The following is an 11,866-nucleotide window of genomic DNA, read 5'->3' as shown; positions in this document are numbered from 1 at the left end:
TGTGTGTGTGTGTTTGGGGGGGGGTTGTTGTATGCCTTTGATGAGAGGTCGACGAGTAGCAGCCCGCGCTCGCGGTCGCGCACGAGCGCCGCGTGCCTGCGCGCAGAAGGCGACGCCGGCGTCGACCTCTCGGCCCTGCCTGCGCCATCTCTTGGCCGTGATCGCCTCCCGGCCGGCGAGGGGAAGGGCGGGGCTGGGCGGTGATGTGTGCGTGGCGAGACTGAGGGAGAGGGCGCGGCTGGGCGTCGATGCCCCTCCCTCTCCCCCCCCCCGCGAGACTGCGCCTGCGCGAGACAGACGGGTGCACGTCGCAGGCCGAGTGCTTCCCGAGCAGCAGCGCCGCTCGGCCGGCGGGCAGCGCGACCGTCTCGACGACGGTGCCGCCCTTGTGCACCTGAAGGGGGGCGGGGAGGGGGGCGGGGAGGGGGGGCGGAGCCGGTGGCTTCGGCGGCGGCGGCGTTTGGCGCCTGGATGAGGTCGCGAGCGGTGTGTGGTGGGTGAGGCTGCGAACGGTGTGTGCCGCAGGCTGCCCTTGCGCGCCTCGAGGCTGAGGCCGTCGTGCGGGTCGTCGGCGCGCGCGAGGTCAAACGAGGAGGAGAGCCACGCGGTCACATCCGCCCCCTCCCTCGCCTCGCTCCGCAGCTTCATCAGCGCCTTGCCTAGCGCGTTTGAGCCGCGGCCGCCGCTCACGCCCCAGAACGTCTCGCCCCAGCTGTTGGTCGCGATCAGGTTCTGCTGGTCCGTGCGGAGGAGTCGCTCGCGCAGCGCCGCGTCGCGCACAAACTTGTCGCGCAGCAGCGCCTCCATCAGCCCCAGCTTGCGCCGCTCCCAGTCCTGCGGCAGCGGAACCTTCTGCCCGAGCGCATGCGCAGCCTGCGGCGTCTTGGCCTCGCGGATCGCGCGCGCGGCGTCGGCGTCGGCGCCCGCCTTGGCCGCCTGGAAGGCGTGCTCCACCGACGCGTAGCGCACACCGCGGTGCACCACCGCCGCAGGGAACCAGTTTGCGAGCGCCTCCCACCGGCCGGTAAAGTCGGTGATGGACTCCTGTTCCTCGCTCGCGCCCCACGCGGCCGCCTTGCGCCGCAGCGCAATGAGCTCGGCCTCGACGCTGATCGAGCGCTCCGCCGCGTCGCGCGCGTCCTTGCGCTTGGAGGCGCGCGAGAGGGAGGTCATTATTCGCCTTCTCAGCGGAGCTGAGGCTCGCTCGGCGGCCTCGCAGAGCGAATGGCGGTGGAAATAAAAAGAACGCTCAGGGAAAGTGCTGCAAGTGCTCCAGCGATTAAACCGGGGCGAAGCTCAACTTTCTAGCGATTTGCCTCGCACGAACCACGGGGTCGGCTCCCCTTGCAGCCTTTCGAGGGGCGCAAATCCTGCCGTGACTTAACCCTAGTAGGTGCATAGTGTCGCTGTTTTCGAAACGGCCGCGGTTTAAATTCTTTTCTGAGGAACCGTCGCCCGCGCCTTGTCTTCGATTGTCTGTCGTGATACGTGAATCGTGCTGTGCGACCGGCACCGCGGTCCGCGGAGCACTTGGAGCACTTGGAGTGCAGTCATCAGCACACTGATCACGGAATTTCTTTTTGCGTATCTCTTAAGTGCCGGCCAGAAGATCCGCCCGAGGATCTTCGGCGCAGGGCGCCGTCACCGGCCCCATGAGCCGCCTGCGAGGCCATTCAGTGCTCATGTGGCACGGCCTGAGCAGGCCTAGCAATGCCTCGGGCCTCGACCAAGCAGCCCCCCGAGCTGAGCATCGTGACCGGCCTCACATGGCACCTGTTCCTCTCGCACATCTGGTGCGTCGCGCAGCTAGGGAGGCTGATCAAGCCAGGCCGCATCCAACTGCACCCCCCTAACCATGCAGGTCGACCGGTCAAGACGCCGTCGGAAACATCAAGAGTGAGCTCCAGCTGCTGGTGCCGGGCCTCAAGATCTTTCTCGACGCGCGCACATACCCTAGGGAGTCTGCCTCTTCCTATCTCTCTTCGCAGTCTCTCTCCGATTCTCGCTTCAACCTTCGTGCCACCTCGCGGCCGTCCCACTCTCGTCGCTCTCTCCCTTGTCACTTCCTCCTCTGTCGCGTCGTTCTCTTCTGCCTCGTCCTGCGGCGCCGCCGCCTGCCGGTCCCTTGTTCTCGCGGCTTCTTTCGCCTTTCGGCGCAACTCCGTCCTCCTCGCGGCGTATCCTGGCCCCTCGAGTCTATCGAGCTCCCCTCGCGCAAGGACCACATTTCTGACTCCCACTCCGATCATTTGCCTCCAGGTCATGTTGTTGCTCAGGTCCACTCTCTCTTCGAACACTCGTGCCTCTACGGATGATGCCGGCGCTGGACACCGCCTGTCTGCTGTGAGAGAGCGCTGTTTAATTCTTCTTTACGAATACAAGACGCCGTAGCGCGCTGCCAATGGTGGCCGCTGCCTCGGGCAGTGGCCACGGTAGCCGACCCAGGGCTCCTACGCGGCTACAGCCGTGCGCGACCGCTGCCGCTGGCACCGGTCGCGAGGACTCTGGCTCGGCATGCGCGCCACCGGCCGCCATTCGCTGTCGCTTGGGAGACTCGGAAGCCGATGAGCCCGGTGACGGCGGCGGCGATGTGTCGATCAAGTCGGGCAGGTCATCGTAGTCATCAGAAGGGACGATGCGCGCGTACTGTGGAGAACTGGAGCGCTGCCAGAGCTTGTACAAAGCAACGGCAAGCAGGACCAGGCCTGCGACTGCGTAGATGCTCCACATATACGTGTGCGGTCGGGCTTGCTCGGGCCTCGGCGAAGAGAGTCTCCTTGGCGCTTGGCTGCGTGACTGGTTTTCATAGTGAAAATCGGCGATTTCGAAGCGCCCGTGGCGGTTCGCGAGAAGGAGGGAGAGCGTTTGAGGGGGCTCACGGCAAGGACACCGACCGAGGGGGGGGTCGGTCGTCACACCTCCCGCCGCCGAGAGAGCGACCGACCGGAGGGGGGGTCCGGTCCACCTCGGGGGCAGACCACCGACCGGCGGGGGGGTCCCCACGAAGTAGGGGGGGTGGTTACAAAGTGACGCTCGTATAACGGAGTCGCTTAGGCGGCTCCGGTGGTGAGCCGGTGTGTGTGCCAGTCCGCGCCAGTCCGCGCCCTTGTCGTGCCAGTGTGCTGTGAGAGAGGCTTGTTTTCAAGAATTCTTCTTTAAATTCTTCTTTTGTCGAGCGTGCAGTCATGGCCATGACTCGCGTAGACAGTAGAGCTGGCGCTGCCATGGAGCCCGTCTCAAAGAACGCTCAGAAGCGCCGCGTCAAGGCGGAGAAAGCGGCTCTGAAGAAGGCTGAGAAGGCCGCGCGTGCCGCCGCTGCCGCGAGAAGCGCGTGTGCCAGCACCGCTGATGCCGCTGCCGCCGCCGCCGACGGCGACTCCGTCGCGCACCTCCTCGACTCGGAGCCGCTGTCCGGCGCGGACAAGTGGCTGGGCGGAGTGCTTGGCAGCGACGGCTGCGTCTACGGCGTACCTGGCCATGCGAGGAGCGTGCTGCGGATCGACCCAACCACGGACACGGTGCAGACGGTCCGCGGTGAGGACGAGGCGCTGCTGGAGGGGCGGTACAAGTGGCTGCGCGGCAACCTGCACCCGGACGGCTCCATCTACTGCATCCCCTGCCACGCCGACCGCGTGCTGCGGATCGACTGCTCCTCCGACCCGCCCGCCCTCTCGCTCGTGGGCGACCGGCACCCGGGCGAGTGGAAGTGGCACGGCGCGGTGCTGTCGCCGCACGACAAGTGCATCTACGCGATCCCGCAGTTTGCAGAGGCGGTGCTACGCCTCGACCCCGCCGCCGGCACCACCAGCCTGCTCGGAGGCCCCTTCCCGGGCGCGTCGCCGACGGGGCGGCACAAGTGGTATGGGGGGCTTCTCGGAGGAGACGGATGCATCTACGGCATCCCTCAGTGCGCCACGTCGGTGCTCAAGATCAACCCGTGGACGCAGCAGGTCAGCACACTCGGCGCCCTCCCACCCGGCGGCTGGAAGTGGCACGGCGGCGTCGTCGGGGCGGACGGGTGCATCTACGGCATACCAGCCCACGCGGACGAGGTGCTCAAGATCGACCCGTTCAGCCAGTCGGTCAGCCTAATCCCCTTCTCGTACCGCTGCCACCACCGGACCGACCGAAAGTACAAGTACCTCGGTGGCGTGCTCGGGCCGGACGGCCGCCTCCACTGCGTCCCGTCCGACGCCTTCTCGGACCCTTCTCGGACCCTTCTCGGACCCTTCTAGGCCGCATCTACTGCATCCCGTCCGACGCGGACCACGTCTTGCGGATCGACCCGGCGACGGCGTCGGCGGTCGAGGTCGGGCCCGAGATCTCGGCGCGCGCAGAGCACTGCCACGTCAACCTCAACTGCAACAAGTGGCAGAACGGCTTCCTGGCGCCCGACGGGCTCATCTACGCCATCCCGCTCAAGGCGTTTAATTAATTAGTCAGTTAATTAATTAGTTAGTTAATTAATTGAGCACGCCATCCCGCTCAAGGCGTTTAATTAATGAGTTAGTTAATTAATTGAGCACGCCATCCCGCTCAAGGCGTTTAATTAATTAGTCAGTTAATTAATGAGTTAGTTAATTAATTAATCCACGCCATCCCGCTCAAGGCGTTTAATTAATTAGTTAGTCGGCGGCGCGGAGTAATTAATTCGTTGGTGAGTCAATGAATCACGCCATCCCGCTCAAAGGCGTCGGCGGCGCTGAGTGGTCAGTTCGTTAACTAGTTGGTGAGTGAATTACTCCACGCCATACCGCTCAGGCGTCGGCGGTGCTGCGCGTGGACCCGATGCGCGACGCCGTGGACGTCGTCGGCGGCCCCTTCTTCGGGTTCGAAAAGTGGGAGGGCGGCGTGCTGTCGCGGGGCGGCGCGATGTACTGCGTGCCTCTCAACAGCAAGAGGGTGCTCACGGTCCGCCCGCGCGGCGGTCCTTGAGTCGTTCATTCATTGAGAAGTGAATCACGCCAGGTGCTCAAGATCTGCCCGCGCGGCGGCGGCGTGGCGCGTGCCTGCGACGAGGACGCGCAGCTGGAAGAGGAGGAGGAGGAGGAGGAGGAGGCCGCGCCGCCCGACGCGCTTCTGCGCCACCTCTGCGCCGGCAGTGAGTTTGGGGCGGCGGCGCGCGAGGCGCTGCAGCGGGACGGGTACATGGTGCTTCGCGGCGTGCTCTCGCGCGAGGCGAGATAGGGGGAGATAGGGGGAGATACGGGGAGATGCGGGGAGATGCGGGGAGATACGGGGAGAGGTGCCGTGCCTCGCGGCGAAAGAGTCGCTCGAGGTGCGAGGTAGGGGGAGAGACGCCCGCTCCCTCCCTGGAAGCGATGCTCGAGTGCGCCTGCTCCAAGCGACCGCCACTGTGCCACAGGAGTGCGACGCAGAGGTGGAGCTGCTCTGGCGGTTCGTGACGACCGTCTCGCCCGCCGTGGTCCGCGACGACCCCGAGTCGTGGTACCCGCCCGCCGACGGACAGCCAGACCCGTGGCCGCACTCCGGCTGGCGCTCGTTTGCCGACATGTTCCAGCACCACGGCGCGGGCTGGCTGTTCGGCAGCCTGCGCGAGCGGCTTGCGGAGCGCGTCTTCTCGCGCCTCTTTGGCACAACCGCGCTGCACGCCTCCAAGGAAGGCTTCACCTTCCGCCGCCCGACCGCTTCGCCGGCAGGGCGCGCCCACCCGGCAGCTGGCCGGCCGCCGCCAAACGTCTGCGGCCGGCCGCAGCCTACCTCCTGCGGCGAACACTTTGACCAGGGCGCGGCGGAGGCGGGGCTGCAGTTTGTGCAGTCGGCGACGGCCCTCACCGACCAGGCGGCCGAGGACGCGTGCTTCCAGTGCTGGCCCGGCTCGCACGCTCTTCACCCGGCGCTGGTGACAACCCGCGCGTACTCGCGGGTGTGCCGCAAGAAGAGAGGCGCCGCGAGCCGCGCCCGCGTGGCGGTGTGAGTAGGTGGGAGGGACGTGGCGGGGGCGGTCGCAGTGGGTGCCGCTCACGGACGCGGACCTCGCCGCGCTGCGCGCCGCTGGGCTCTCGCCGAGGCGCGTCCCCGTCTCTCGCGGCGACGTGATCTTGTGGCGCAGCGATCTGGCGCACGCGGCGGCGCCGCCCGCCGCAGAGTGCCGCACCTTCCGCGCCGTCGCCTACGCGTCGATGAGGCCGGCGAGCATGACACCGCGCCGCGTGGCGCGCCTCAAGGTGGAGGCGTGCCAGGCCCAATCTCGGGGACTCTCGGGTCCTCTCGGGTACTCTCGGGTCCTCCGCCTCCAGGTGGAGGCGTACCAGACCGCCGCCACCGGAGACCACAACCCGAGCCGCGAGCACTGGCATGCGCCGCCGGCCGCCGCGTCGGACGGAGCGCCGCGCTTCGCACACTTCTTCGCGGGCGGGCCGCCAAAGCTGACGGCGCGGCAGGCGGAGCTGTGCGGGCTGGTGGCGTACGAGGGCGTCACGAAGGGCGTGGGGCCGGCAGTCAACCGCGACACACCAACGTAGAGTGCGGCGGTGAGCTCGCCGGCGCGGCTCGCCTCCTCTCCTCCGATCGCCGCTCCCTCTCATCCTCCTTGGAGGCCTAGCGTTTCCTCCCCGTGCATGCTCCGCCTCTCCTCTCCCCTCCACCTCTCGTCGACTCCTTAATGGCTATTGGCTGGCGACGCGAGTGAGCAGGCCGAGGGCGGAGAGGGCGGCAAGGAAGAGCCTTCTAGGGGACCGCACCGGCACGCAGCATAGGGACATCGCGTTGGCGCGAATCCTCCGAACGTCGGCCAGTCGTCACTATTAGCGGCGGCCTGTTCCTGTATTGCAATCGGATCCCACTACGTCCCGAATCCCGCATCGATGATCGACGACGCCAAATTGAAAAAAAGAAAAATAGCCTCGGTGAAGCATCGAGTCATTGAATCGTTGAAGCATTCATTGCTCTTGCTTGATTGATTTCCTGGAAAGTGGGGGGAGTGGGCGCGGCAAGCGAGCGCAATCCTCGCTACCCAACGCGGCCAAAGGATATCCACCTCGAGAATTTTACAGCTCGAGAACCTCGAGAGAACCTCGAGAGCGGCTGTGAAGGCTGAGGGCCAAAAGCAAAGCGCGAAACGCCACTCTCGCATCTAAGAGCGGTGTTATATCTCAGTAACCCCGCTCGATGGTGCTAGAGCAGCGTTCTTCAAGCTTAAACCCCACTCTACACAACACAGAGCAGCGTTTGCCTAACAAGACTCCGCTCTGCAACCTTCAGAGCGGACTCTTGCTCAGAAAAACACCGACCAAACACGTTCGAGCGGAGTCAAGTCAGTGCAACACCGCTCAACATAGCGGGAGCGGTCAATTTCCGCGGAGAGGCTGCTTTCGCCTCCCTCAGTCGCGCTCTCCTTCGCTCCTCCTCTTCAGAGCGGGACTTTGCTAAGTGAACACTGCTCTAGCTAGTAAGAGCAGCGATTGCTTTAAGCTGACACCGCTCTAAATGGCGTGAGCGGCGTATCACTAAATGCGACGCCGCTCTGACTACTCGGAGCAGTGACGACCCACCCACACGCTGCTCAACCCCAGGGGCGGGGCTCGCCACGCCGCGCCGCGCGCCACGAGCGATCGAGGATCGTGGATCACCCGTCGGCGTCAGGTGGCATCGCCGTCCCGGCGTCCCAGAGCAGCGTCTATTCAGGGCGACGCCGCTCACGCCATTTAGAGCGGTGTCAGCTTAAAGCAATCGCTGCTCTCACTAGCTAGAGCGGTGTTCACTCAGCAAAGTCCCGCTCTGAAGAGGAGGAGGAAAGAAGAGCGCGACTGAGGGAGGCGAAAGCAGCCTCTCCGCGGAAATTGACCGCTCCCGCTATGTTGAGCGGTGTTGCACTGACTTGACTCCGCTCGAACGTGTTTGGTCGGTGTTTTTCTGAGCAAGAGTCCGCTCTGAAGGTTGCAGAGCGGAGTCTTGTTAGGCAAACGCTGCTCTGTGTTGTGTAGAGTGGGGTTTAAGCTTGAAGAATGCTGCTCTAGCACCCGCGAGCGGGGTTGCTGAGATAGAACACGGCTCTGAGATGTGAGAGTGGCGTTGCGCGTTTTGCTTTTGGCCCTCAGCCGGCTGTGAATTGATAGCGTCGACTCGCCGTTTGTTGGCTCGACGACGACGCCCCGGTCGGACCGATACACACGATGGAGTCGGACCTGCTTGGCATGCACCACGCCTCGAGCAGCGACCCGCACCCGATCCTTCACTCTGCGCTCCTCGTCCTCGCCACGCTCGCCGCCGTGGTGCTCGTTCGGCTGCTGTGGCCCGAGGCGAGCCGCGCGGAGCTGCTGTGGACGATCGACCCGCCCGAGGCGGCGCGGCAGCACATCCGGCGGCTGATCCTCCCGTCCGAGGCCATCCGCCTCCGACCGGTAGACACCTCCCCCACGAGCGCAGCCGGAAGCTGCGGTGACAGGAGGAGCGGCGGAGGCGGCAGCGGCGGCGGTGGTGGCGGGAGCGGCGGCGGCGGCGGCGGGAGCGGCGACGGCGGAGCCACTTCGCCCTCCCCCTCCTCGTCGCTGGGCGAGCGGAGCACGGTGGTGCAGCGGGTGCTCACCCGCGGCCACGAGGCTGCCAGCCTGCTTCGGTCGCCGTCCGGGAAGCAGCGGCCGCACCCGTCGCCGCACGCGTTTGTGTTCGACCCGACGGTGGCCGCGGCGCACGACGTGACTCCGCTGCTCGTCTTTGTCAACCCGGGGTCGGGCGGGCGACAGGGCCAGGCGGCGCTCGCGCAGCTCCGCTCGCTCCTCTCGCCACAGCAGGCCGTCGGCTCTAGGGGCTCGAGATCTGGGGAGAGATGGGGAGAGATGGGGAGAGATGGGGAGATCTGGGGAGATCTGGGGAGATCTGGGGAGATCTGGGGAGATCTGGGGAGATCTGGGCCTCTGCTCCGCCTGCGAGGGGCTGGCGTACTCGGCTACCGCACCGCCCACGGGGCTGAACCCACACTGGGTTCGACCACTGTGAGGGTATGGTACACGTAGGTCGTCGACCTCACCCTCGGCCAGTCCACCCTCGAGGAGGCGCTCCACTCGCACCATACCCCCAGAGTGGTCGAACCCAGCGCGGCAGTCAGCTCCCCGGCTGGTGCGGTAGGCGCTCGAGTCCTTCCGGACCGTCCGGCGCTTCCGCGTGCTGGTGTGCGGAGGCGACGGCTCTGTCGAGCAGGGGAGACGGAGGAGGGGTGCGAACGGCGTCTCTTCACACACCCGTCTAGCTGTGAACTAGGCGACGGCACCGTCGGGTGGGTCCTCGCGATGATCGACTCACTCCACCTCGACTACACGCCGCCGGTGTCCACCCTCCCCCCCTTCGGCACCGGGTACCCCGCCACACCTTCCCTTCTCCACACGCAGTCCTCTGTCTGTCTCCGAGGTGGCCATCCTCCCCCTCGGCACCGGCAACGACCTCGCGCGCGAGCTCGGCTGGGGCGGCGGCGGGCGGCGGGGCGCGCACACGCGGCTGGTAGAGCTGCTGACTGACGTGGAGCGCGCGCAAGTCACTCTGCTGGACCGGTGGACGGTGCGGTTCGGAGACGCGCGCATCGGGCGGAGGACAAACAGCGACCCGCCCGCGCGCACGCTCCAAAACTACATGGGGATCGGCGTCGATGCGAAGGCGAGGACTAGCTGCTTACTCCTTGCTTACTCATTGCTCGCCCGGTCACCCGAACAAGTAAGACTTGGGGATCGGCGACGACGCAAAGCTGATCACACGGCACTAACTCAGCACGAGTTCGTAAGATTAGTTCATGATTGGGGGGCCGACGCAAAGGTGGCCCTCGACTGGCACACGCGGCGGCAGATGGCGCCGCACCTCTTCACGTCGCAGCTGCGCAACAAGCTGCGCTACGCGCGGTACGGGGCCCGGCAGCTCTTCCAGGGCGGCGCCTTCAACTCGCTGCTCCAGCGAGCCGTTTCCTTTCTTACCCGCGTGTTTTCTTCTTTCTAGGCGGCGCCTTCAACTCGCTGCTCGAGCGCGTCGTCTTTGAGGCGGACGGCGCGCGGTTGCGCCACCGCCATTTCTTTTTCTGATGCCCGTTTTTCTTTCTTCTAGGCTGATGGCGTGCGGCTGCAGCTGCCCCCGGGTACGCAGGTGCACACGCATGTGTGTATGTGTGTGTGTATGTGCACGTGTGCATGTATGCTGCATACACGCATACACATATGCCATAATACATGTAGGGCGTCATCGTGCTCAACATCGCGTCGTATGGAGGAGGCTCCGACCTGTGGGGCGGGTACGCATCTCCCCAGATCTCCCCGCATCTCCCCATCTCTCCGACCTGTGGGGCGGGTACGCATCTCCCCAGATCTCCCCGCATCTCCCCATCTCTCCGACCTGTGGGGCGGGTACGCATCTCCCCAGATCTCCCCGCATCTCCCCATCTCTCCGACCTGTGGGGCGGGTACGCATCTCCCCATCTCTCCGACCTGTGGGGCGGGTACGCATCTCCCCAGATCTCCCCGCATCTCCCCATCTCTCCGACCTGTGGGGCTGTACGCATCTCCCCAGATCTCCCCGCATCTCCCCATCTCTCCGACCTGTGGGGCGGGTACGAGCCGCCGCCGGACGACGCCGACGTTGAACCGCTCTACGAACGACTCCATCATTCGTTCTGTATTGTTGGCCTCTAGGTACGAGCCGCCGGACGACGCCGGCACACCTCGCAGGGGCTCCGGCCCCTCCGCCCCCCCCCCCCCTGGTACTCTCGGGGACTCAATCTCGGGTAATCTCGGGCAATCTCGAGAGTAGGCTCCCGTCCCTCCTCCCCTCCTGGCCTCCCCACCGCCCCCCCACCCCACGGCGACGCTCCACGCGCCGCCGCCGCCGCCGCCGCCGCCGCCGCCGCCGCCGCCACCGCCGCCTCGCCGCTCTCCGCGCCCGACAGCCTCTCGGCCGCCGCCGCCGCCGCCGCCGCGCCCACGCGCAGCGCCGGCGGCGGGCCGAGTGCTGATTGGGCGGCGGAGGGGGCGAGGGGCTGGGACGTGGCGAGGGAGGAGTTTGGGAGAGGCCGGCTCCCCGAGCACGCGTCTCCGCCGTGGGCGGAGCCCTCGATGGCCGACGGGCTGCTCGAGGTCGTCGCCGTGCGCGGCGTGCTGCAGCTGGGCCTGGCGCAGATGTCGCTCACCGGCGCGACCAGGCTGGCGCAGTGCTCGTGCTTGTCCATCTCGTCGACGGTGCCGCTGCCGGTGCAGGTGGACGGCGAGCCGTTCCAGCTGCAGCCCGTCTTCGCCCCTCGCTCGCCGATGACGCTGACGGTGCGGCTCAAGAACCGGGGGTGTGAGATTTCTGTCTCACCGTGGTGTTCTCTGTTTAGGTGCGGCTCAAGAACCAGGCCGTGATGCTCTCGCGGTCGGACGTGCGCACCGACGGGGCCGCCCTCGGCGCGCTCGACTGGGCGGTCGAGCAAGGCGTCATCAGCGTGGAGCAGCACCAGGCGGTGCTGCGCGAGGTCGCGCGGCGGACGGGCTCGCTCCAGCGACTCGGACACCGCAGCGCGTCGTACGGCGGATCGCGCACCCACCTGCCCGTCGCGTCCTCCGGATCCACCTCCTCGCTCGCCTCCCTCGCGCGCGTCGCGGAGCAGCTCATCGACGACTGAGCCCCCGCGGGCCGGAGGCCGGAGGAGCGCGAGGAGTGCAAGTCATCATTGTTGTTCGTATGATCACAATTCTCATTTCTATTCTTGTAAAGAGTGAGCCCCCGCAGGCCAGAGGAGCGCGAGGACGCGCATCGGCGAGATTAGCCGAGATTGGCCGAGTCCCGAGAGATTGGCCGAGATGAGCCGAGATGAGCCGAGATCGAGCACGAGGAGCGCGCGACAGCGAGAGGACCTGAGCACAAGCTGCACCTCCCGTATCTCCCCGTATCT

At 66.3% G+C, this 11,866-nt stretch overlaps 3 protein-coding genes across 3 annotated transcripts in view; 2 read left to right on the top strand and 1 right to left on the bottom strand.

Moving 5' to 3' along the window:
• Positions 1-1,173, bottom strand: part of EMIHUDRAFT_231090 (hypothetical protein) — a gene marked incomplete at both ends in the record, with an annotated part of 1,973 nt that extends 800 nt beyond the window's left edge. Inside the window, one exon of the mRNA XM_005784699.1 lies at positions 512-1,173. Within this exon, the coding sequence (XP_005784756.1) occupies positions 512-1,173 (662 nt within the window). The remainder of the gene's footprint in view (positions 1-511) is intronic.
• Positions 1,174-3,224: 2,051 nt separating this feature from the next.
• Positions 3,225-6,485, top strand: EMIHUDRAFT_231087 (hypothetical protein; the record flags this gene model as incomplete). The annotated part of the gene is made up of 9 exons (XM_005784698.1): positions 3,225-3,260; positions 3,405-4,146; positions 4,236-4,309; positions 4,762-4,911; positions 5,107-5,151; positions 5,366-5,863; positions 5,943-6,064; positions 6,149-6,188; positions 6,261-6,485. 9 exons carry the CDS (start codon positions 3,225-3,227, stop codon positions 6,483-6,485), a joined length of 1,932 nt encoding a protein of 643 aa, XP_005784755.1.
• Positions 6,486-8,135: 1,650 nt separating this feature from the next.
• On the top strand, positions 8,136-11,596 carry DAGK1 (diacylglycerol kinase; the record flags this gene model as incomplete). The annotated part of the gene is made up of 9 exons (XM_005784697.1): positions 8,136-8,363; positions 8,520-8,756; positions 8,976-9,078; positions 9,220-9,284; positions 9,766-9,906; positions 10,048-10,086; positions 10,176-10,231; positions 10,988-11,252; positions 11,330-11,596. 9 exons carry the CDS (start codon positions 8,136-8,138, stop codon positions 11,594-11,596), a joined length of 1,401 nt encoding a protein of 466 aa, XP_005784754.1.
• Positions 11,597-11,866: the final 270 nt, after the last annotated feature.

Source organism: Emiliania huxleyi (genome assembly GCF_000372725.1).
Source record: "Emiliania huxleyi CCMP1516 chromosome Unknown EMIHUscaffold_169, whole genome shotgun sequence".
Classification (NCBI taxonomy): domain Eukaryota; phylum Haptophyta; order Isochrysidales; family Noelaerhabdaceae; genus Emiliania; species Emiliania huxleyi.
Note: the sequence above shows the minus strand (reverse complement) of the source record. Positions and strands in the feature narration are given on the sequence as shown.